The 21,494-nt window shown below is 41.5% G+C and overlaps 2 protein-coding genes across 2 annotated transcripts; both read right to left on the bottom strand.

Moving 5' to 3' along the window:
* Window positions 1–2,238: 2,238 nt before the first annotated feature.
* LOC149845263 (uncharacterized) lies at window positions 2,239–2,884 on the bottom strand. The gene is made up of 2 exons (XM_089987383.1): window positions 2,717–2,884; window positions 2,239–2,607 (listed from the first exon to the last, which is right to left on the bottom strand). Exons 1-2 carry the CDS (start codon window positions 2,882–2,884, stop codon window positions 2,239–2,241), a joined length of 537 nt encoding a protein of 178 aa, XP_089843509.1.
* Window positions 2,885–18,172: 15,288 nt separating this feature from the next.
* LOC149845262 (protein EXORDIUM-like 2) lies at window positions 18,173–19,449 on the bottom strand. The gene has a single exon (XM_089997535.1). The coding sequence runs from the start codon at window positions 19,394–19,396 to the stop codon at window positions 18,419–18,421; it is 978 nt and encodes a 325-aa protein (XP_089853661.1). The 5' UTR covers window positions 19,397–19,449; the 3' UTR covers window positions 18,173–18,418.
* Between the last annotated feature and the right edge of the window lie 2,045 nt (window positions 19,450–21,494).

Here is a 21,494-nt window from a genome sequence, read left to right as displayed (position 1 = left end):
TTTGAACATCTTGGTACTGCCCGGGTGAATGGTATACTTGCTCTTATGTGCCTCTGCTAATAACTCTTCTCTGGTCTCTGGATCACTCGGTACCCATAGTCGATCCTTAAACCATATACTTCCATCCTCCTTGCGCTGGAAAGCCGTGTCTTCTTGCAATGATAATGCCTCCATCTTCCCGTACTGCGAGTCTTCTTTTTGCTTAATCATGATCTGCTCTCGTAGTTCCGATCGTACAGTCAGGCTAGACAGCCTAAGTACGTCTTGATCATCGGAGAAAGGTCTCTATTCTGTAAACTCAGAAATCATCTTCCATTCAAGATTTACCAGGCTAGAAAGATTTCCCCCAGCCTTACGACTAAGTGCATCAACAACAACATTTGCTTTCTCTGGATGGTACGAGATTGTAAATTCGTAGTCCTTGATGAACTCGAGCCACCTTCTTTGTCGCATATTAAGTTCCTTCTGAGAAAATAGATACTTCAAGCTCTTGTGATCAGTGAAGACTTCGAACTTCTCCCGATATAAATAATGTCTCCAAACCTTCAAAGCAAAAACCACGGCCGCCAACTCCAGGTCGTGAGTGGGGTAGTTCCTCTCATGAATCTTCAGTTGTCGTGATGCATAGGCAATGACTTTGCCATGCTGCATCAGTACACACCCCAGTCCAGTACTAGAAGCGTCTATGTACACCACGAATCCTCCGCTTCCAGACGGTAAGGCTAACACTGGAGCTGTGGTAAGTTTAACTTTAAGAGTTTGAAAGCTTTCTTCACTTTTCTCATTTCATTCAAACTTTACCCCTTTTCGTAGAAGTTTGGTCATTGGCATAGCGATTCGGGAGAAGTCTTGGATAAATCGCCTATAGTAGCCAGCTAATCCTAGGAAGCTTCGAATTTCGCTGACATTCTTTGGTTGTGACCAATTCATCACAGCTTCAACTTTGGTAGGATCTACTGAAACTCCATCTTTCGAGATCACATGTCCAAGGAACATGACTTCTTTAAGCCAGAATTCGCATTTCGAGAACTTGGCATATAACTAATGTGTCCGAAGGGTTTCTAAGACAATTTTCAAATGTTCTTTGTGTTCCTCCGCATTTTCTGAATATATCAATATATCATCGATGAAGATGATGACAAAGGAGTCTAAGTATGGCCTGAATACCCAATTCATCAGGTCCATGAATGCCGCTGGGGCATTAGTGAGTCCAAATGGCATTACCACAAACTCAAAATGCCCATATCTGGTTCGAAACGCTGATTTTGGGATATCTTCATCTTTTATTCTCAACTGGTGATAACCTGACCTCAAATCAATCTTAGAAAAGACTTTTGCTCTTTTCAGTTGATCAAATAGATCCTCAATACGGGGTAGAGGATATTTGTTCTTCATAGTTGCTTGGTTCAACATTGTATAGTCTATGCATAGTCTCATAGACCCGTCCTTCTTTTTCATGAACAGGACCGGTGCTCCCCATGGAGACGTGCTTGGTCGTACAAAACCACACTCCATCAGCTCTTGCAACTGCTTCTTCAGTTCTTCCAACTCTGCTGGTGCCATCCGATAGGGTTCTCTTGATATTGGCTTTATACCTGGCATTAGTTCGATCCCGAACTCGACTTCCCGCTGAGAAGGAAGTCCAGGAAGTTCTTCTGGAAATACATCGGCAAAATCGCGGATGATTTCCAGATCCCCAATCAGAGTCGACTTCATTTCTTCTTCGATCATACTGACTAGGAAAGCCATATCTCCCCGACGGAGATACTTTTGGGCCTTGAGGGTCGAAACAACCTTTTTTTGAATACCTGGTCTAGCTAGACGAAATACAACCTCTGACATGTTAGGTCGAGACAGGACAACCTTTCCTTCTCTACAGAGAATCCTGGCGTAATGTTCAAACAACCAGTCCATACCTAATATGACGTCATACTCGGTCATATCGAGTAATACTAAATTAGCAGGTAGGTTGTGATTCCCTAATATGATCTCTACTTCGGGCATATAGTTCACACAGATTTCATTAAGCCCTATGGGGTTGTATACCACTAATTCATGGTTTAATGATTCAGTGGGATTACTAAGTTGTTTTGCAAAATTTACAGATATAAAGGAATGTGAAGCTCCACAATCAAATAAGACAAGGGCAGCTTGGCCCGAAACAAGCACGGCACCTTGCACAAGGTTCTCCGTCTCCAGTTGGTCAGCTGTGGTGGCATACACGCGTCCTGCTACGCGTTATGGAGCCACCTGAGGTTGTGGTGGAGGTGCACGGTGTTGTTGAGGTTGTTGTCCTCCAGTACCACGTCGTGCATCATCGGCTGGCTTTTTCCGACACTCCTTGATATAATGTCCCATTTTTCCACAGTAAAGACACCCTCCTGTCTCCCGGAGGCATTGTTGTCCGGGGTGAAAGCGGTTGCACTTCTGGCACCTCTGATTCTGCCCTGACATGGGTCTAGTACCTCCATCGTGCCTTGATTTCTTGGTTTGATGTTTGAAACGCTTTCCACCAAACCTCTTCTTGAACTCGGGTTTTTGAACCCCGATTTTGTTCTTTTGCGACTTTTGTCCCTCCTTCCAGTCATCGTCGAGGAGAGTTGCAACCTGAATAACAAGGATAGTTTGATAACTAGTCAACGTTTCTTCATAGTCTAAGTGTTAACTTTGATAACTTAAAACAAGACTTGTATCATAATGAATATAGTGGTTTTACCTGAATGGCTTCATCGAGGCTCTTGGGCCCTCGGGTATACAGACGGTTCCGCAAACCTGTCTTCAAGCCTCGAGCAAATTTCATTGCCCGATCCTCATTCGATGTGTACACATTCGGACAATATCGTTCCAGACTGTGGAACTTAGTGATGTAATCGGCGAGGGGCATCTCGCCTTGTTGCAGATCCAAGAATTCCTGCATCTTCTTTGCTCTCTCGTGCTTGGGAAAATAGGTGGCATTGAAGACTTCTACAAATTCAGTCCATGATACTGGGTCGTCCTGGAACTTGACTGCCTTGGTGGTTTCCTACCACTTTTCAGCATAATCCTTGAGACGATATGTCCCAAAGTCCACCCAACACTCTTTGGGCACCTCCAATACACGGAAGATACGTTTGATCTCTCGTATCCAACTCTCAGCAGCTTCTGGATCCGTCTTTCCGGAGAAAGCAGGAGGATCCATGTCCATGAATTTCATGTAGGACATAGTCTCACCGTTTGTACTCTTCTCGTGGGCAACCTGATGTAAATTATTGCCCATCTGCTGCATTGCTGAAGCCTATTGACCAACCACCTCGGCCAGGTTGTGCAATGTCTCCATTATGTCATTGCAACGATTTGACCACGTCATCTATGTGGACAAACCATTAAATAAAGAAGAAGAAAAAAATGAATTTGTCACCATCCTCTATTTATAATTTCATAGAAACACAATATACAATTTTACTAATTTACTCCTAAGATATTAAAATCACATTATACCCTACTCACAAAGTCATCGCGGTCGCTGGAAGAGCCAAGATCTCATATTTTTCAGTCCCGCTCTGATACCAAAACTGTAACACCCCGACTTTTTATAGTAAAAATTTTAGAGTAATTTTTTTTTTTGAAATAATCGAACCCCTTTTAACAATATCAGCAAACATACGAAAAAGCCAAAATGCCCAGGTTGCTAAATTTAATTCATTTCATTTCAGGTACGTTTTGAAATGCAGGGTACCACATCTTTTATAATAAACCAACGACAGAAAAAAAACAAATATAAACAGTGCTAAGTAATAACATTTCAGGGTAGCGAATGGTACCAAGTGCCTACTCCATGTTTGCAGATTTTCTTCAATTGCATTCTGATTAGGCATGAATAGTATGCTTCCTCTTCTTAATTTTCTTTTCTTTTAGTCTCTGAAGGTCTAGACAAGCACGGGGTCACGTGCATACTGATACTAGCAGCACGCCACCCCCCTTGCGTCTACCATGGTGAGGTGGTTGACTGGTTTGATATGTATGCAGGTTAACAATTTTGTTTTATGCAATCCAACCATTGTGTGCAACTACTCTGCCCCTACGAATCAAATGCCCAGTCATTGTATATGATACTTAGCATAGAAAAATTATTGCTACTAAATAATTATGAACCTATGTTGTGCATCCAAACCCCATTATAATTCAGTCTTATCACAATGGAGGGTCCAAAGCTTATATTTGAAACCCTTGTGATGGTGGACTCACCACCCATGCTGGTAATGCCATGATGGGGCGTTAACCATTGTTGGGATCACAGGACCATGATCGACCACCCATAAATAACATGCTACTTGTTCTAAGCTTCAACTGGCAAAAATGTTGGTTTCTTCTTCCCGTTGGAGCCGTCACCCACACACCTTGATAATGGGAGTTCACGCCATCCAACAATGGGGGTCGACCACCACCGTGAGAGAGAGAGAGAGAGAGAGAGAGAGAGAGAGAGAGAGAGAGAGAGAGAGAGAGATCTGAAACTCTTTCTCTTCCTCCACCTTTAATTCATTCTCTCCCCACGTAGGGGAGTTTTGGTTTTTCAAAAACCCAACTTCCAGCCCACCTTTTTAGTGGGTGCTTGGAAGTCCCAACTTTGCCCCTCCCTCACATTGGCAAATGTATCTTCAACTTCCCATCTTTTTTTTTTCTTTTGTGGTACCCTCCCCCATTTGGTGGGATTTTTTTTTCTTGTTTCTTGAAAAAAAAGAGGAGCCAAAACCACTCCATCAAGTTTTTGGTGGGAGGTGGTTATGAGGTAGAGTTTATTTATTATTTTTTTTCATCATCCTCTTTTGGTGAAAAAATGAAAAAACCATGCACAGGGGGTTTTGAACCGGGGTCATCAACCTACGGGGTAACAAGCCCTACCACTTGTGCTACATTATTTTTCGTTGCAAAGTGTGTGAACTAAAGTGTATTTAACTCTTTTAGTCTTGTTCCGGATTTTATGAAAAAAAAACAATGTTTTTTATTTCTACGTGGGCACTCCGGGGTTTTGAACTTGGGTTGTGGCTCCCCACAACCGTGCATCCTATCACTACACCACACCATCACTTGGTGTTTACTTTTGCAAGAAAATTCTATTTATGTCATATTTGAATGTTTTTTTTCTTCTTGTCGATGGATTTTTTCCATTTTCAGGTGGATTTTTCACCCGTTGGTTCAAAACTTGCCCTCCCTTACCTTAAATGTGTTTCGAATCTCACGCTATTATCCCGAAACCATTTAATTTATCATTGTTTCCTGTGAACCGGGTCGGATTATCGGATCTTGCCAAGATCCGGATCCAAATACCACTTTTGAGAGTTTGTTACAGGTTTCGTTCTAGAAACCACAAGTCATAAAAAAAAATTGTACTGCCTAACTTAAAATCTTACTATTTCACATAACTGCTCCCTTTTATTCATTTAGAATTTCATAAATTTCACGGATTTTACACCCTGCCTTGCCCCTGCAGCAGCACCCTGTGAAGTGAAGGTTCGGGTGTTTTGTTGCACCTTCAGCAGGTGGGATGGAGTTGTTCAGCATGACTCCAGCAGTTGTCGCACCCTGTGTGTTAGGTTGCGTGAGCACTTGTGCTTGACAGCGTTACCCTTGGTTCAAACCTTCCAAGTTTAGACCAGGGTGCGGTATATGCGAACATGAGCTAGGTTTGATTCTGCGTGGACCAGACCAGGCTCACTAGGTCCCTCTTGTTGGGCGCCCGGACCATTCTTGTTTGCGGTGGCCTGTCCATGGGCAGCAAGGCAGCCACATGCCTTCCTTGGACCTGTGCTGTCTGTTTGGCAGCCTGTCAGGCTGCTATGGTGCAGCCTGCAGCGGGCTCATTCCCTGCTGATGGGTGTCTCGGTCTGTGTGTAGGGTTTCGGCTTTTTCCTTGCTAACATCTTGGGTGATGCATTGTTTCGCAGTCCCGCGGGCTACTATTGTACGCAGCTCAAGGCAGCATGTTGCTAGTTGCCTTGGCATTCGTTTTCTCTGCTATAATGGTAGTAGGTCATGAATGTTCAGTGGCAGCTGAACGTTGCCCCGTTATTTCTTAGATTCATGCACTATGGCATTTTTGTTTTCGTGGCATTCCTTTGCGCACAAGTATGGCAAGCAAGGCCTTCGTTAAGTTTAGTTTTGGGCGATTGTCATGGCTCGATTCAGCTTGTATGACTTATGGAATTCGCAATTTTGTTGTGTATCACTAGCGCACTAGCACATCATGACACGTGTATGACAACTTGTAATAAATGTGTTGACTATGGTTTTCCTCGTATGCCTTGTATTGTCAAATGCAAATCAAAAGACGTGCAATATGAGTCACAAATGCAAATGCATGTTGCGAAATAATAGTAAAGTGCAATATATAATAATTTGACGTTGTCTTGAGTATTGAATTCTATCACCAAGTTACTTTCCCACACTGGCACGTATTAACACAATTGCGATATGATTTGTATGCAAGATACGTTGTTGATGCGATTTATATCTTAGCATATGTGTGAAGGTAAGTGAAACATGTGTAAATTAGAAAACATTACACACGCACTTTTACTCATCATGTCACTAGACTCAAATTGCCGCATGCTTATCATCAAGTGACATATTTAGTTCTTGTGTGTTATCCATACTCGTTATTGATTTCACATGTTGGCACTACACGGATGCATGTCGCACATTATGTACTTGATGTGTTTGGACAAAGGTTTAGGGATGAACACCACGTTAGGGTATTGGTACATATTCTAATTTGTTGTTTGTGGAACTCCATATCAGTTGAATTAGGCGATTGTCTCACGTTTGTGAGTGAGCTCACGTGTCGTAATACCCTGAAGACGTAAAATGGTGTTTTGTCACCTTCACCGGTGAAGTGTTCCTCTTGGCTTTGTTGTGTTAGAGTGTGTGAATGGGTAGGCTAGACCTTTATGTGTAACACCCCAATTTTTATAACCCGAAATTGGTAGATTTTTTTTTTTTTTTTGAAATACATTTAAATCTTTTAGCAGTTAACAACGGAAAAACACATTGGGCATAAAACTTGACGTGCTACTTCAGATGAATGCTTGCAAACATATACTTACGGAATTTAAACTTTAACAACTAATTAACCATGCATGAAATAAAATCAAGTTCCATAATATCCAAAATTTATCACATTTGTCATTGAATTGAATTAAAGTAAAATCAGAGTTCAGAATTCATGAAGCAGAGGAAAGGTAGGCTCAGTCCCCGTCGCAACCTTCCGCCTTCGCACGTAAGTACCTACTCATTACCTGAAAATTTTTAAACCATATAGGGTCAGACAACATGTCTCAGTAGAGTAATTATGCTAAACTTGTAAGACAGAATAACAAGACAAGGATTTCAATAGAAATTTCATGATTTAACATTTAATTTAACTTAAAAAAAATCATACAACAATCATGCATGTTTAGAAGTTTCATATTTAACAGAAAGACATAAATTCATATATTCAAAATACAAAATGCATGAACCATTAAAATGCAAGACTTACTATATGCAGAAGCTCTTTCAATGCATGCATATTTTCTTATCTTTAGTTACATTTTCTTAGTTAGATGATGCATGCGATGCCAAATTAATGCACACACTATTTAAGTTATCACTTCTTAGCCCTGCTGATACGACACAGGCAGACATTCTCAGATCAGGACCATGACACAGGACGTGTTTTACATACAGGGGTGGCTTTAGCCTGGCCAGGTCCATTCACTAAGACGGGGTGAGGAACGTTAATACGAGAGAGATTCCCAACACCTTTCAACCTGATGCATCAGTTTTTCCTCATGAGTACTATAACCTCTACGCTGCAGTCTAATGCAGAGGTTTTCCCCCTAAAATCGTGGGAGGGGAGGAGCAACCTTCCGTGCCCGTAACAGAACTTGCCCCACGAAGTTTTGTATCACCTGCTACTCTCCAAGCAAGTATCTTGAGTTTAATGTCACATGATTACTTGTTTACAGTCACACTTTTTATGCAACATCAAACTTAAACCACTTTATGGTCATGGATGCATTCTTATAAAGCATTGGACAAAGTCATATAATTAAACTTATAACAGACACTAGAGCACATGCGTAGCATAAACATCTTATTCACTTTCACACAATATAATGTGTATGCATGTACATGGCCAATGCAACAAGGAGAATATATATTAACATCTGTATCAATGAAACAATCATATCATCACGATATCATGAACATACATGTAGGTAACACATTTTTAGAATTTAAAACATAAACTTGTATTCATTGGACCTTTTGATCCTAAATCTTTAATGTGTAACCTTTCATTTACAATTCATGCCATAATCATATAAGATTGCATACAATCAGACCTACATAATCATTCACATAATGCATACTAATTCTATAAAGAATTTGATTAAAAACATATATACTATGCACCCTTTGAGACTTGATTTATGAATTTGCCCTAAATTTTTTCAATTTCTTAACTCTGTCCGACTGGTACAGAGCTCACAGAAAATTTTTGGCTCTATGAACAGAGCTAAAATTTTTACAGTATATAGGAATTGTTGTCAGCTATCCATAGCCGCAAACCGTTCGTAAAAACTTTTCCGTATGAGAGAGTTATGCATGTTTTACTACAGACCTATTTGTTTTTGTTTTGACTGTCACAGAGATGTGCTCGTTCCATGAACAAATCCCAAATTTCTACAGTAGATGCACAATGGAGTTAGCTTTCCAACGCAATAATCTGTTCATCAAAACTCCTTCGGACGAGGGAGAAACAACCATTTTACTGAACGGAGGTCAAGTGGAAAACCTGAAATTCCGATATTTGCATTTGGGTGAATCAAACCGAGTCACCCGAATCCCAAGAAAAATTAAAAGAAATAGGGAATACGCATGAAATAAAATTCTGAAAATTCTAAAATATTCACAGTAGATGAAACACTTCATAATCTATCAATCTAAACTAATATTTGCATAAAAATCATGGAATAAATCAAATACAAATATATTTTACGAATCTATTTCTAAGAAACCGATTTTTATAATAAACCCGATTTCAAAAATGATTTTCTTTAGGGGAAAACGTGTTTTTGCCATGGATCATTAGATCTGAGTCAAACCCACGGTTAGGAGGGTTTGATTATGATCTAAACTCATGAAAAAGCATCAAAATCCATGCCAAGAAATCCGTTCTTGCAAGAAAAGCATAGAAACCCTACCTTTTGTTGAAAAAAATGTATTTCTTGATGGATGAATGACCCTTTTTGCTCGATCCACCGATCAGCCCTTTCTTCCAGCAAGGTGAGGACCTTAGATCTCCTCTCCACACCCCTTGAGGCCTGGATCTTGCACTCAAGAACCAAAAGAAACCCTAAAAGAAGAGAATAGGGAAGGGAAATAGAGGAGAGAGAGAAGAGGGTTTTTGGGGGAGAGAGAAGCTCTCCTTTTTTTTCCAGCACAAATGAGGAGGGCAAGGGCTATGGGAGGGTTTTATAACCCTTCTTATATTAGGTTATGTGCTGAAATTAATTCCAGCCCTTGATCTCATTAATGAAATTCATTTGGAGCCCTTGATCTCCACTTTGACTTTTCAAACTTTAAATAACCTTGAAATTCACTATACCTTTATTTTCAATTTGAATTTGAAGTAAGATGCCACATAGGATGGGACGGCCCACCTATGGGCTCCTACTAAACTAATGAAAATGGATTTTAATTTATAAAAAAGAAAACTATTATATTAAACTATTATTGAATAATCATAAAATTCTAATTAAAAACCGTTTTAGTTTTATATACCCACAACTCATGTGAAAATGTAAAGGAATTGAATATAAGTTAATTCCATCTTATTAAGCATGTTAATATGTATATTTTTAAAATCTACTTTTGTTAATTTACTTTATTTAAATAATTTTACTTAAAAGAAAAATCAACATTTTCTTTTTAAGTAAGACGTTTTCAATTAGACATCACTTAGAATTTTCTCAGATATCCAAACCATGTAGGGTTAATATTTACTATAATTCAATATAATTAAACCCCTTAATCCTTACGAATATACTCAAACATTAATTTTTAAAGAAATTAGGGTTTTATATTGGCACGAAATTCAGGACATTTCACAATGCTATAGAAAAGAACTTAGAAATTTTCGGATATTACATTATGTGTCGTTCGTGTTGCCCTGCGAGGAACATAAGGCCAGATGGGCAAAAGTACCTCAGGATAAGGGAATGTTGCTATAAGTCTCACTACCCGGTCATCCATTTCACAAAATAGTTTGCCTTGACGAGCGTAGATTGAAATCTGTTACCTATGCGAGCTTCCTTCGCGTACCCGAAGCAGTAAGCAAGAAAGAACATAAACAAAAAAACTATCACATACTGACTCTGACTTACCAGTTGCACTTGTTTCTTTATGTTAGAAATGTGTAATTACATGTTTTTTCCTTCTTATTACATATTTTATTGTACGTTTCTATAGATGCCTTACTTTGGTTAAATGTTTCTAACCGTTTCATCATGATACACATAGATATGTATGTTACTTCTGCTAGTTTGCACACTTTCAGCACGTTGCACATGTATGCTCACATACACCTATGCTTTGGTTACATATTTCTGACTGTTCTATCATCCTAGCTATAGTTCTGTTTTTCGTAGATTCTGAATCATGTCATTAATTGCTTTCATGATTCATGATTTCCTTAAAAATGGTAATTCGTGATGGTTTATTTCACCAACTCGCAAGAGTAGTGGCCCTATTTTATAGGGATGCAGGTGATGACTGCTAATAGTGCGATGGCGATCGATGTGTGGCGGAGAATCGAACCCACACTCTAGAACTTAGCGATCTTGACAGTTGGTTTTGGGAGATAATTTGAAAAGGAAAATTATGTATATTTCTCTTGTATCACTTTGTAAAACTTTGGTAATAAAATGTTTTTATTTGTTGATCATTTTGTAACTCGCTCAAAATTTCCAATTGTCATCCCTTATGGTTTTTCCCTTGCCCAATGTTTAAAAAAAATTATACCCTAAAAATCTATGGATTTTTCAAGTTTAGATTTTGGGGCATTACAGAGCTTGGTATCAGAGCAGTGGTTAAAGTGTGGTTCCAAACTCTGCGTGCATCGACCATCGCACTGTAAGTATGATAAATTAGTAATTTTTCTTTTGATCATTGCTTTATTTACTTTCTTTTGTTGCACAAATATGTTTGTGGCCGGATGTCATCCGATGGGAGACCTGGCATTGTATATGAGGCTTTGTATAACTTAACTTGAGTGTTTGTGAATCAAGCACCTCTTTGTGTGAGATGTAATATAGAACACGTGGGGTGAATCTGTCCACGTGAACTGAGTGTATGCACCTATTATGGCCTGAGAGGACACTTAGTAGTTGAGTGACAGTTAAAGTTTGGTGAAGAATTCTGGAAGGGATATGCGGATACACTAGAAGACATAGCTTCCTAAGCTAGTCCTATGTCAACTCTTGTGAGAGTTGTAGTCCTTAATCTTGACCCAGAGACTATTTGAGTACTTCACCAAATTCTCCTAAGTACACACCATCTTCACCTCTTTATTCCATATTACCTAAGCAAAGACGATTGATGGACCGTAACGGCTATCAAAACTATTACGCCAATCGTATTTAAAATGATGTTGTGTTAAGAGTCATCTGATGAGACTCTAAGATAGTGTTTCCTTTTATTTTCCAACTATGTTGGATATGTTTGTAACCTTGTCCTTACTGAAGGGTACTTTTGGATGTGACCTTTTCAGGCAAATTGCTAGAGCCTTATCTGTGCCTGTTGAACCTTTGAATTTCTTGTTTGAGGATATTGTAGATCCCCAATTGTTCTTGATAATGAGAACATGCATAAAAATATATGCGCTTAGGAAATTGCTAATGAGTTGCCCCTGGTGGTAGTCGACACCTAGGAGGGTAGTGGACAGGGACAACATAATACTAAAACTTCATGGTATTATTTTGAGAAAGCACTATGGGAGTTTTTGTTCCCAGCCACAGTCATAAGGGATCGTGGTGTGCTAAGAAGGGTTGGCTCGGGTAGGTGATTCCTGGTGATGCCAGTGATGTCGTAGGAGTGGTGATTCTTTGACGATGTTGTTAGAGTGGTGATTCTCTGACAATGCTGTTAGGGTGATGATTCTCTAATGATGTCATTAGGATAGTGATTCCCTAATAAAGTGGTTGGAGTGGTGATTCTTTAGCAATGTCGTTAGGATGGTGATCTTCTAACGATGTCAATCGAGTGGTGGCTCATTATTTATGATATCGAAGTGGTGATTCTCCAGATAGTGTGTTAGAGTGGTAATTCTCTAACGATGGTCATCTAGAATGGTGATTTTTTGATGATAATGGCCTTAGGTGGTGTAGCTTGAGGTCGGTCAAAGAATTTGTATATAGATCGAGATATTGCATAAATAAATTTTATTGTGGCACTGTTTGAATTGTGCATCGTGCATTCAAGAATTTTAAAAAATTGACAGAGCATATCGCTAAGTTTTGTCCAAAGAAGTCTACTGGAGATTAAGTTTGTGCAGATAGACTACATCAAAAGAGAAGACGGGCCAATAACTGAGAAATACCCTGACCTTTTTTATTGTTTATGTTGTGATTTCGTGGACGAAATCCTTTCTAAGGAAGGTAGGATGTAAGACCCATGAATTTTCTGAGAAAAACTTAATACATGATGGAATTTCAAAAGATATTTATGTGAAACTATGTATATGTATATGTAGGTACATGTATATACATATGTGTGTGCGTATTCGCATGTATATATATATATATATATATATATATATATATATATATATATATATATATATATCGCAATGAATATTTAATCCCTAAGTTTTATTTAATTACATTAAAAATTACTTGAATTGCTCCATTAAGAATTTTAAATGCCTAAGTTCAAGGTATTTTAAGAAATTCTAACAAGAATGTGGGTTTTAAGAAAATTTCTAGGTTTTACCGAAATTTAGAAAGAGCATTTCAAAAAAAAACCTAAGTGTAAATTTTAATAAAATTAAATTTGAATAGGTGTTGTGTTTGGGCTTGACCAGGAAGGCTCGAACCTAGCCCTGACTCGACCTCACTGGGCATCACCCATGTGAGGGAGCCTAGCTGGTCATGTTTGACCAAGTCGGGCGGTGGCCTATGCGTAATTACTTAAAGGAGAAGAACAAGAAACAAATCTGATTAGCCATGTGGACAACAACCCCATGGCACTCTTGTAAGTTCAAAAAGTAGCTTAAAAAGGTAAGAATTCTATTGGTTGCATGGGACGGCAACCCTATGACATTTTTTTAATGTCTAAAAGAAAATTTGAAAAGAAGATGTTGATTGGAGTCCCTTGGGCGGCCATGCAAGAGTATTACACCCTTGCAATCGCCTAGAGGGGTATGAGACTCTTCTAGACCATAGATCTTCCTCATTCGATCCTAGCCATACAATCCACATGCATGAAGTATAAAAACTTTTTAGAAAGAGGGGGAGGATAAAAAGTGGCATTTTTTCTTGAGCGCTCTCACTCTCTCTTCTCTCTTCTTCCTCCAAACTGAAAATCGTGTGTTGTGGGTGTTCCATTGCTTTTTTTTAGTTTTTTCTCTTCAAGCCAAGTGAAGTAAGCATCCTCCTTCCGCCATTTCGATCAAGGTGAGATACCTCTCATTGTATTACCATTTTTTTTGAAATTGCATGCATACTTGTACCGTTGAAAGCATGAAGCCTCAAACCTTCATTGCATTCGGTGCATGCAAGGGGTTTTGGCGGATTAGAGATGTGTATTGGCTTGCTTATTTAATTTCTCCACCGTTCTTGAACACCCATGCACACTAGTTATTTATACTGATTTTTTTTTTGAAATGCATGTGTTCCCCTTTTCCCCTTTGTTACTATTTCCTTTCGGTTCATGTGCGTTTTGTTCGGATTGAAAGCTGTCAGGGTTCTGCCGGTCTCTTGGACGGACTTCAAGTGGTGCTGGGATGGGTTTAATACCCTGGCCAGGCCGGTCTAGGCTCGTGCCATGCCGAGACCTTGTACAGGCCCTGCCTTGCCCCTGCAGCAGCACCATGTGAACTAAAGGTTTGGGTGTTTTGTTGCAACTTCGACATGCGGGATGGCATTGTTCAGCGCGACTCCAGTCGTTGCCGCACCCTGTGCGCCAGGCTGCACGAGAGGCCATGCTTGACAGTGTCACCCTTGGTCCGAACCTTTCAGGTCCAGACCAGAGTGCGGTCTGTGTGGACCTTAGCTAGGTCTGGTCTCGCGTGGACCAGACCAAGCTCACTAGGTCCCTCTCGTTGGGGGCCCGGACCATTGTTGTCCGGGGTGGCCTGTCTGCGGGCTGCAAGGCAGCCGCCTCCCTGCCTTGCACCTGTGCCCTTGTTGTCCGGTTGGTAGAATGTCAGGCTACTATGGTGCAGCCTGCAATGGGCCCATTCCCTACTAATGGGTGTCACGGTCTGTGTGCAGGACTGCGACCTTTTTTGTGCGGGTAGCTTAGGTGTTGCGTTGTTTCGCAGTCCTATGGGCTGCTGTTGTACGTAGCTCAAGGCAACATGTTGCGAGCTGCCTTGGCATCCATTTTCCCTGCTATAATGGCAGTAGGTCGTGAATGTTCAATGGCAACTGAACACTGCCCCGTTATTTCCCAGATTTGTGCACTATAACGTTTTTGTTTTTGTGGCATTTTTTTATGTGCAAGTATGGCAAGCAAGGCCTTCGTTAAATTTAGTTTTGGGCGATTGTCATGGCGCAATCCAACTTGTATGACTTATTGTATTCTCAATTTTATTGCGTATCACTAGTGCACTAGCACATCATGACACGTGTATAACAACCTTGCAATAAATGCATTAACTATGGGTTTTCCTTGCATGCCTTATATTGTCAAATGCAAATCAAAAGACGCGCAATATGAGTCACAAATGCAAATGTGGGTTGCAAAATAATCGCAAAGTGCAATATATAATAATTTGACGTTGTCTTGAGTATTGAATTCTATCGCCAAGTTACATTCCCACACTGACACGTATTAACACAGCTGCGGTATGATTTGTATGCGAGATACGTTGTTGATGCAATTTATATCTTAGCATATGCGTGAAGGTAAGTGAAACATGTGTAAATTAGAAAACATTACACACGCACTTTTACTCATCATGTCACTAGACTCAAATTGTTGCATGCTTATCATCAAGTGTCGTATTTAGTTCTTGTGTATTATCCATGCTCGTTATTGATTTCACATGTTGGCACTACACGGATGCATGTCGCATACTACACTCTTGATGTATCTCGACAAAGGTTTGGGGATGAACACCACGTTAGGGTATTGGTACATATTCTAATTTGTTGTTTGTAGAACTCCATATGAGTTGCGTTGGGTGATTGTCTCACGTTTGTGAGTGAGCTCAGGTGTCGTAATTCCCTTAAGACGTAAAATGGTGTTTTATCACCTTCACCGGCGAAGTATTCCTCTTGGCTTTGTTGTGTTAGAGCGTGTGAATGGGCGAGCTAGACCTTTGTGTGTTGTTCGTGTTACCTTGTGGGGAACACAAGGTTAGATGGGCATAAATACCTCGGAATGAGGGAATATTGCTATAAGTCTCACTGTTCGGTCACCCATTTCACAAAACAATTCACCTTGAAGAGCGTAGATTGAAATATGTTACCTATGTAAAGTTCCTCTGCGTACCCGAAGGAGTAAGCAAGAAAGAACATAAACAAAAAACTATGACATGTCGTGCCTTACTTTGTTTAAATATTTTTAATTGTCTCATCATGATACACATAGATATGTATACTACTTCTGCTAGTTTGCGCACTTTCAGCACGTTGCACATGTATGCTCTCATGTACCTATGCTTTGGTTACATATTTCTGACTGTTCCATCATGCTAGTCGTAGTTCTGCTTTTCGTAGATTCTGAGTCATGTTATTAATTGCTTTCATGATTTCCTTAAAAATGATAATTCATGATGGTTTATTTCATCAACTCGCAAGAGTACTGACCCCATTTTATGGGGATGCATGTGGTAACTGCTAATGGTGTGATGACGATCGATGTGCGGTGGAGAATTGAACCCACACTTTAGAACTTAGCGATCTTAATAGTTGGTTTTGGGAGATAATTTAAAGAGGAAAATTATGTATATTTCTCTTGTATCATTTTGTAAAACTTGTATTGTCTTATAATTTTTCGCTTGCTCAATGTTTAAAAGAAAAATACTTTAAAAATCTAAAGATTTTTCATGCTGAGATTTTGGGGCGTTACAACACGGGTAAAATATCCTAACTAGGGTCTGATCGGGTATGCCATAAGGAAATCCATAACTGGGTCCTATAAGGATTACATGAATCTATAAAATAATATTGTTTCTCTATTTTACATAAAAAAAAAACCATGGATCATAATAGGAACTGTGGTCAGACACAAGTCTGATATATAATTTCACAAACCATACTCAGCTCCGCATACTAATTGGACCCTTTGAGTCCGACCCAGATTCTAATAGGTTCTTCTTTATCACCAAAACCTGATCCTATAGAGTTTGTCACGGGTTTGGTCCCCTCAAACCTGACCTATTGATACCCCTAATTGTACCTTCTACGTATTCTAATGCTAATAAAATAAGCAATAACTCGTTCCACGAGAAAAATTGGTCCCACAAAAACCCACAGAAAATTGCAGGTGGGAATTGTAAACTGGGAAATAGTGTGCTATTTCCAAAGCAAACAAGAAAAGGGAAATGAGCCTAGCCACCTCATGGAACTCGCCCGTTGAACCTCTAGATTCTAGAAGAAGGTATATACTCCTATAGGGCATCTTTCCCAAAGGCCCTACAATGATTTGATGCCTTGGGTAGTGCACTGCCCTTGATTAGCTATGCAATTAGGTTATCTCGCCGTAAACATGTTTACTTTTTTTTATGAATGACGATGCCCAGAGTTGCTTTTTGTGGTGCTTTTGTTGTTTCAACTTCGTAGTGCTACTCCAACATGCTAAAGCCTAGCACAAACAAGGAGCATTATTTTATTATCATGTTGCTAGTTGCTAACTTTATTGTATCTCTTTAATAATTCGAAAGTTGTATTCCAAAGGTTTATTTTTTTATGACAATATTGGACAACTGAGACAGATATCATGATCTCATCGGAGAGCTTGAGCTTCAGCTACCGCAGGCTCGGTCTCATTGTGCCGCAACCATATGATAGTGACACGCATATGGAATGAAAGCAATCCATAAGCGCCAACAATACATCATGCAACTAAATCATTTGAGATACCATCTTTGGAAGAATAGCTAAAATCTAAAGAAAGCAATCACAAAGGAAGAAAATAAACCCTAACAAACTAAAAGAAAATCTTAAGAAATAGCCAAGTCAATTTCCCACCTTATGTTCTTCCCAAACTTCCCCATCCTTTATCACCAAAAAAGCAAAATCCTTAAATCGATTTCTCACTCGTTTTCAAACACCGTTCACAAGCCGCCTAGCTATTTCACTATTCATACACCACCCTTTTTAATTAAATCAGTCAAGCTCATATCAGGCTGTGGAGCACCCACCAAAGCACCATGAAATCACCATTCTCTACCCAACCTTTCTTCCTCCTCTTCTTTCTCATATTCTCTCTGTACCAACCTTGGGTGACACAGAAGCAGTGGTCCTGAAATGGAAAGCCTCCCTTCACAACACAGACTCCCTTTCCTCCTGGACCACCAACGTCACCTCCGGCAAGACCAACCCCTGCAGTTGGGCAGGCATCCACTGCACTAGCTCCGACTCCGTCACCCACATCAACCTCCTCGGCTTCTTCCTGGCGTGCACCTCACCTCCCTCAACTTCTCTGCCTTCTCCAACTTCTCGCCTCCCCCATCTGTCCGCCAGTTGCACAGGAAAGAGGGACATGGACGGCACGCTCGTCTATGCATTTATTTTTAAATGTTCCCATTGTCCTGTTTTTTTCGGGACAGGAGTGGAACATAAATAACTATGTATTGTAGACCCTGCGAACCGCTTTCTGCAGGTCCGCGGCGTCCAATGTTTGTTAAAAAAACAATGAAAAATAGTCTTTTTCATCTTGCGCAACGAGCGAGATGCGGCATCAAACATACCCTGAAGCTCAAAAGTGCTTAAGAACTACAATTTTTATTGCTTGAAATTGGGCTCTTCATTCTTGGTTATATTATATAGTTTGTGGAATGATTACTAGAAATACACTACGGAAATGACAAAGGAAAACCATGCTTTAAGAACGTAGAATGGATCATATACAAACGGTGCAATACACAAGTATGGGTTGGATCCAGACCCGGAATAACAATCCCACCAAAACCCTCTCTTTTTCTCTTTTGACAAACAAACTGGTGGTCATATCATACAAGAGTGAAGCAGGAGCGTGTCTGTGGGTCCCACAGGGCCGGCAACAGGTACTTCCTCCCGTTCAGTCCGACCGCGTTGTAGCTGCCGCCGGACGCGGGGTCCACCAGCAGGTTCCCGGCGTAGCCCGGGTACGCGCCCTTCCCGTACATGCCCGGGCAAGCCGAGGCTGCCTCTAGCGGCGCGCCGGCGGCACCCTGGTAGTATCCGTTGCCGAGCGGGTTTGTGACGGCGGCGGCGAGCAGCGACGCGACGTTGATCACCATACCGTCGACGCCTACATCGCCGTTGGGCGCGACGAGCGGCGGTGCCTGCGGACCGTAGATGGGCTGGTGGAAGGGCCAGGCGCAGGTGCCGGGGCACTGGGAGGCGGAGTTGCCAACCCAGACGTAGGCGGTGGTGGAGGGGGCCCGGGCGCCGTGGGTCCCGCAGCCGCCCATGCAGAAGCCCTCGACGGCGACGTCGCCGGAGGTGAGGACGAGGGTGAGGGACCTCCCCCTGTGAGCCCCAGGGGGAGTGTGGCTGGAGGCGAGCTGTGAGATGTGGGCACGGGTGAGGGTCTTGCCCAGGGAGCAGCCCGAGTCGTGGGTCTGGCTCACCAGCACCGGAACGACCGCGCCGGACGAGGAGGAGGAGGGTGGGCTCGACTTGGTGAGAGCGGCCGAGTACTTCTCGACCGTCCTCCACCAGGTGGAGACGGTGGGGTACTGGCCCTTCGGGAGGGCGGTTGGTGGGTGCAGGGAGTTGAGGAAGTCGACGACGATGGCCTTCTGTGAAGGTGAGAAGGCACCGTACCACACGATGCTCACGGGGAGGTTGCCCGTGAGGAGGGGACCGTTGTGGTATTGGAGCACAAGGGGTGGTGGGGTGTAGAGGGAAGCGAGTTTCCTCGAGCCACCCATCGACCAGGAGAGCTCGGCCTTGCAGAGGAGGAGCACTACCATGGACAATAAGTTTCTAGAGAGAGAAGCCATTGCTAGAGAGAGAGAGAGAGAGAAAATTGTTTCTTTGTTGAAAGAAGGAGAGGGAGATGGGTTTAAATAGCGAGAAGAGAAGCAGGAGAGAGAGAGAGGTGGGGAAATGCGCCGGACGTTTTCTAGAATAAAGAAGGTGCCATAGTGGTGTGAAAATTATGGACGTGACCGCTTTTTCCACAGAAAGGGTGGAGAGATAAAGGACGTGATTTTGCTTCTTTCACCATGATTTTCCCAAACAAGTTAATCTCCGTCTACGTCACTGACGTGACCCCTTCTTCCCACTTCATGATTTTCCCAAAGTGGCGACCTAGCCAACACATTGCTTGACTCGGCTTAGTTTTATATAATATGGGTTGCTGGAGAGTATACCATGACCCATTTGGATGTATAAGCTATCCTACTTACTTCTTTTTTTTTATAGTCAAGCTGGGGTTATGCCGACCCCTATCAGAACAACAGCTGCCCCCAGACGGATGCGATCCTGGGCATTCAGCTTGACACATGGGATACCACCTCGGCGGTAGGTACCCTACTTACTTTCGTATATATAGTCTCCTTGGAGACCTTCTTTTCAAGTCTTTAATGGTCATATACATGAAGATACTATCGAATCCATTAGAATCAATTGATCTTAATTAGCGAGACAAATAGATCACAAGAGCTTTGCTCATCTGATAAGACCGACTTGTGAAGATCACCAAATTGACAGGCGTCAAGAGTTGGAAACTGGTAAAGAGTTCCTTGCTGCAAAGTCGAAGCTAATGTGTTCTCCAATAAGTGGAGTCGATTCCAGAGTTTTACTAACCTTAGGTCTGCCAATGTACGGTTAACAATGGGGCAAATTTTTTCCCTTGACCAACCTAAAAAGCTACCGAAACGGCACCAATAATAGATATTCCTGCAAGAGATCATTGCCAATTTAGAAACATGTCTGGAACTTCAGCATACGATCAAAATGTTAGCTCCTCCCTGCAATCCAAAATCTAGAAACACTAGATTCATTGAGCCAACCAGAGGTACATTTTTGTTCCCAGCCGACGTGGTCAACAAGTGTGAAGCCCACGTGGGGTCAAGGACGTGGCAAGGATGGTGACATCGACAGTAGGTGATATAAATGTGGGCGTATGTATGAACGACAACCACAGGCATAGACGAGTACTCATCATCATGAGCCTTGGCCACACACGTCAATAATGTGGGCTTCATTTGGCCTTGGCCATGCCCATACTTAAGATAACCACAAAAAATAAGCCACACTGTTCAGTCAGATCACAAATGAAAATCCATAAGGCCCTAGGGCTGTCAACGGGCGGGTCCTCGACCCATCAGGGTACACCCCAATCCATCTATATATTAAATTATCAGGTTTGTTTCGAGTTCAGGTTTTCATAGGTCACAAAAATAGAATCTCAAACCAAAAATCATGACCCAAACACAGCCCCGCATACTTGCTAGAGTGTGGTTTCGGTCAACTTGAATATTATTTGGGTCAACACTTTCATTGCCCGTACCCGGAAATCTAACTTCGGGTGGGATCCGTACCCGATACAAACCTCACCCGTTGACAGACCAAGATAAGGGTGATATTGTCATCTAATGCAGCTAAATATTTAAAAGTTGTCATTCAACGTCCTTGACTCACACTGTGGAAACATTTCTTGGGGATTAATTTTTTGTGTTTGGTCATTTGTTCTGACATTGACGTGGCGTGTCATCGTTGGTTGGATCGGCCTATCTCTAGGGATGTCCTAGTCGGCCGAGAGAGACAAACGAGGCCATCTCATCTGGACGCCATGCCCTACGTGTGGTTCGTGCCCATGGGGGGAGGAATAGGATGGGGTCCCATTGATCGACTGCTGACGTGGACCTATGGTAAATTTGAAAATTGAATCGTTTAGTGGTTTCCTTTATTGGAAGGTCACTAGCAAGTACGGGTGTCAAAGGGTCGCCAAACCCTATAGGGTCCGGGTATGGTGACAAATAAGAAGACCCAATTAAGACCTGGGTCCAGACCCAAATGTCCGATTAATACATGAATCTGGGTATAATTTGTAAAATTTAATACCAGACCCGGGCTCAACCTGAGTTCCGATTA

This window comes from Nuphar pumila, chromosome 2 (assembly GCF_984573655.1).
Source record: "Nuphar pumila chromosome 2, dmNupPumi1.hap1.1, whole genome shotgun sequence".
In the NCBI taxonomy this organism is placed as follows: Eukaryota; Viridiplantae; Streptophyta; class Magnoliopsida; order Nymphaeales; family Nymphaeaceae; genus Nuphar; species Nuphar pumila.
The sequence above is the reverse complement of the archived record's forward strand: the minus strand, read 5'-3'. Positions and strand labels throughout refer to the sequence as shown.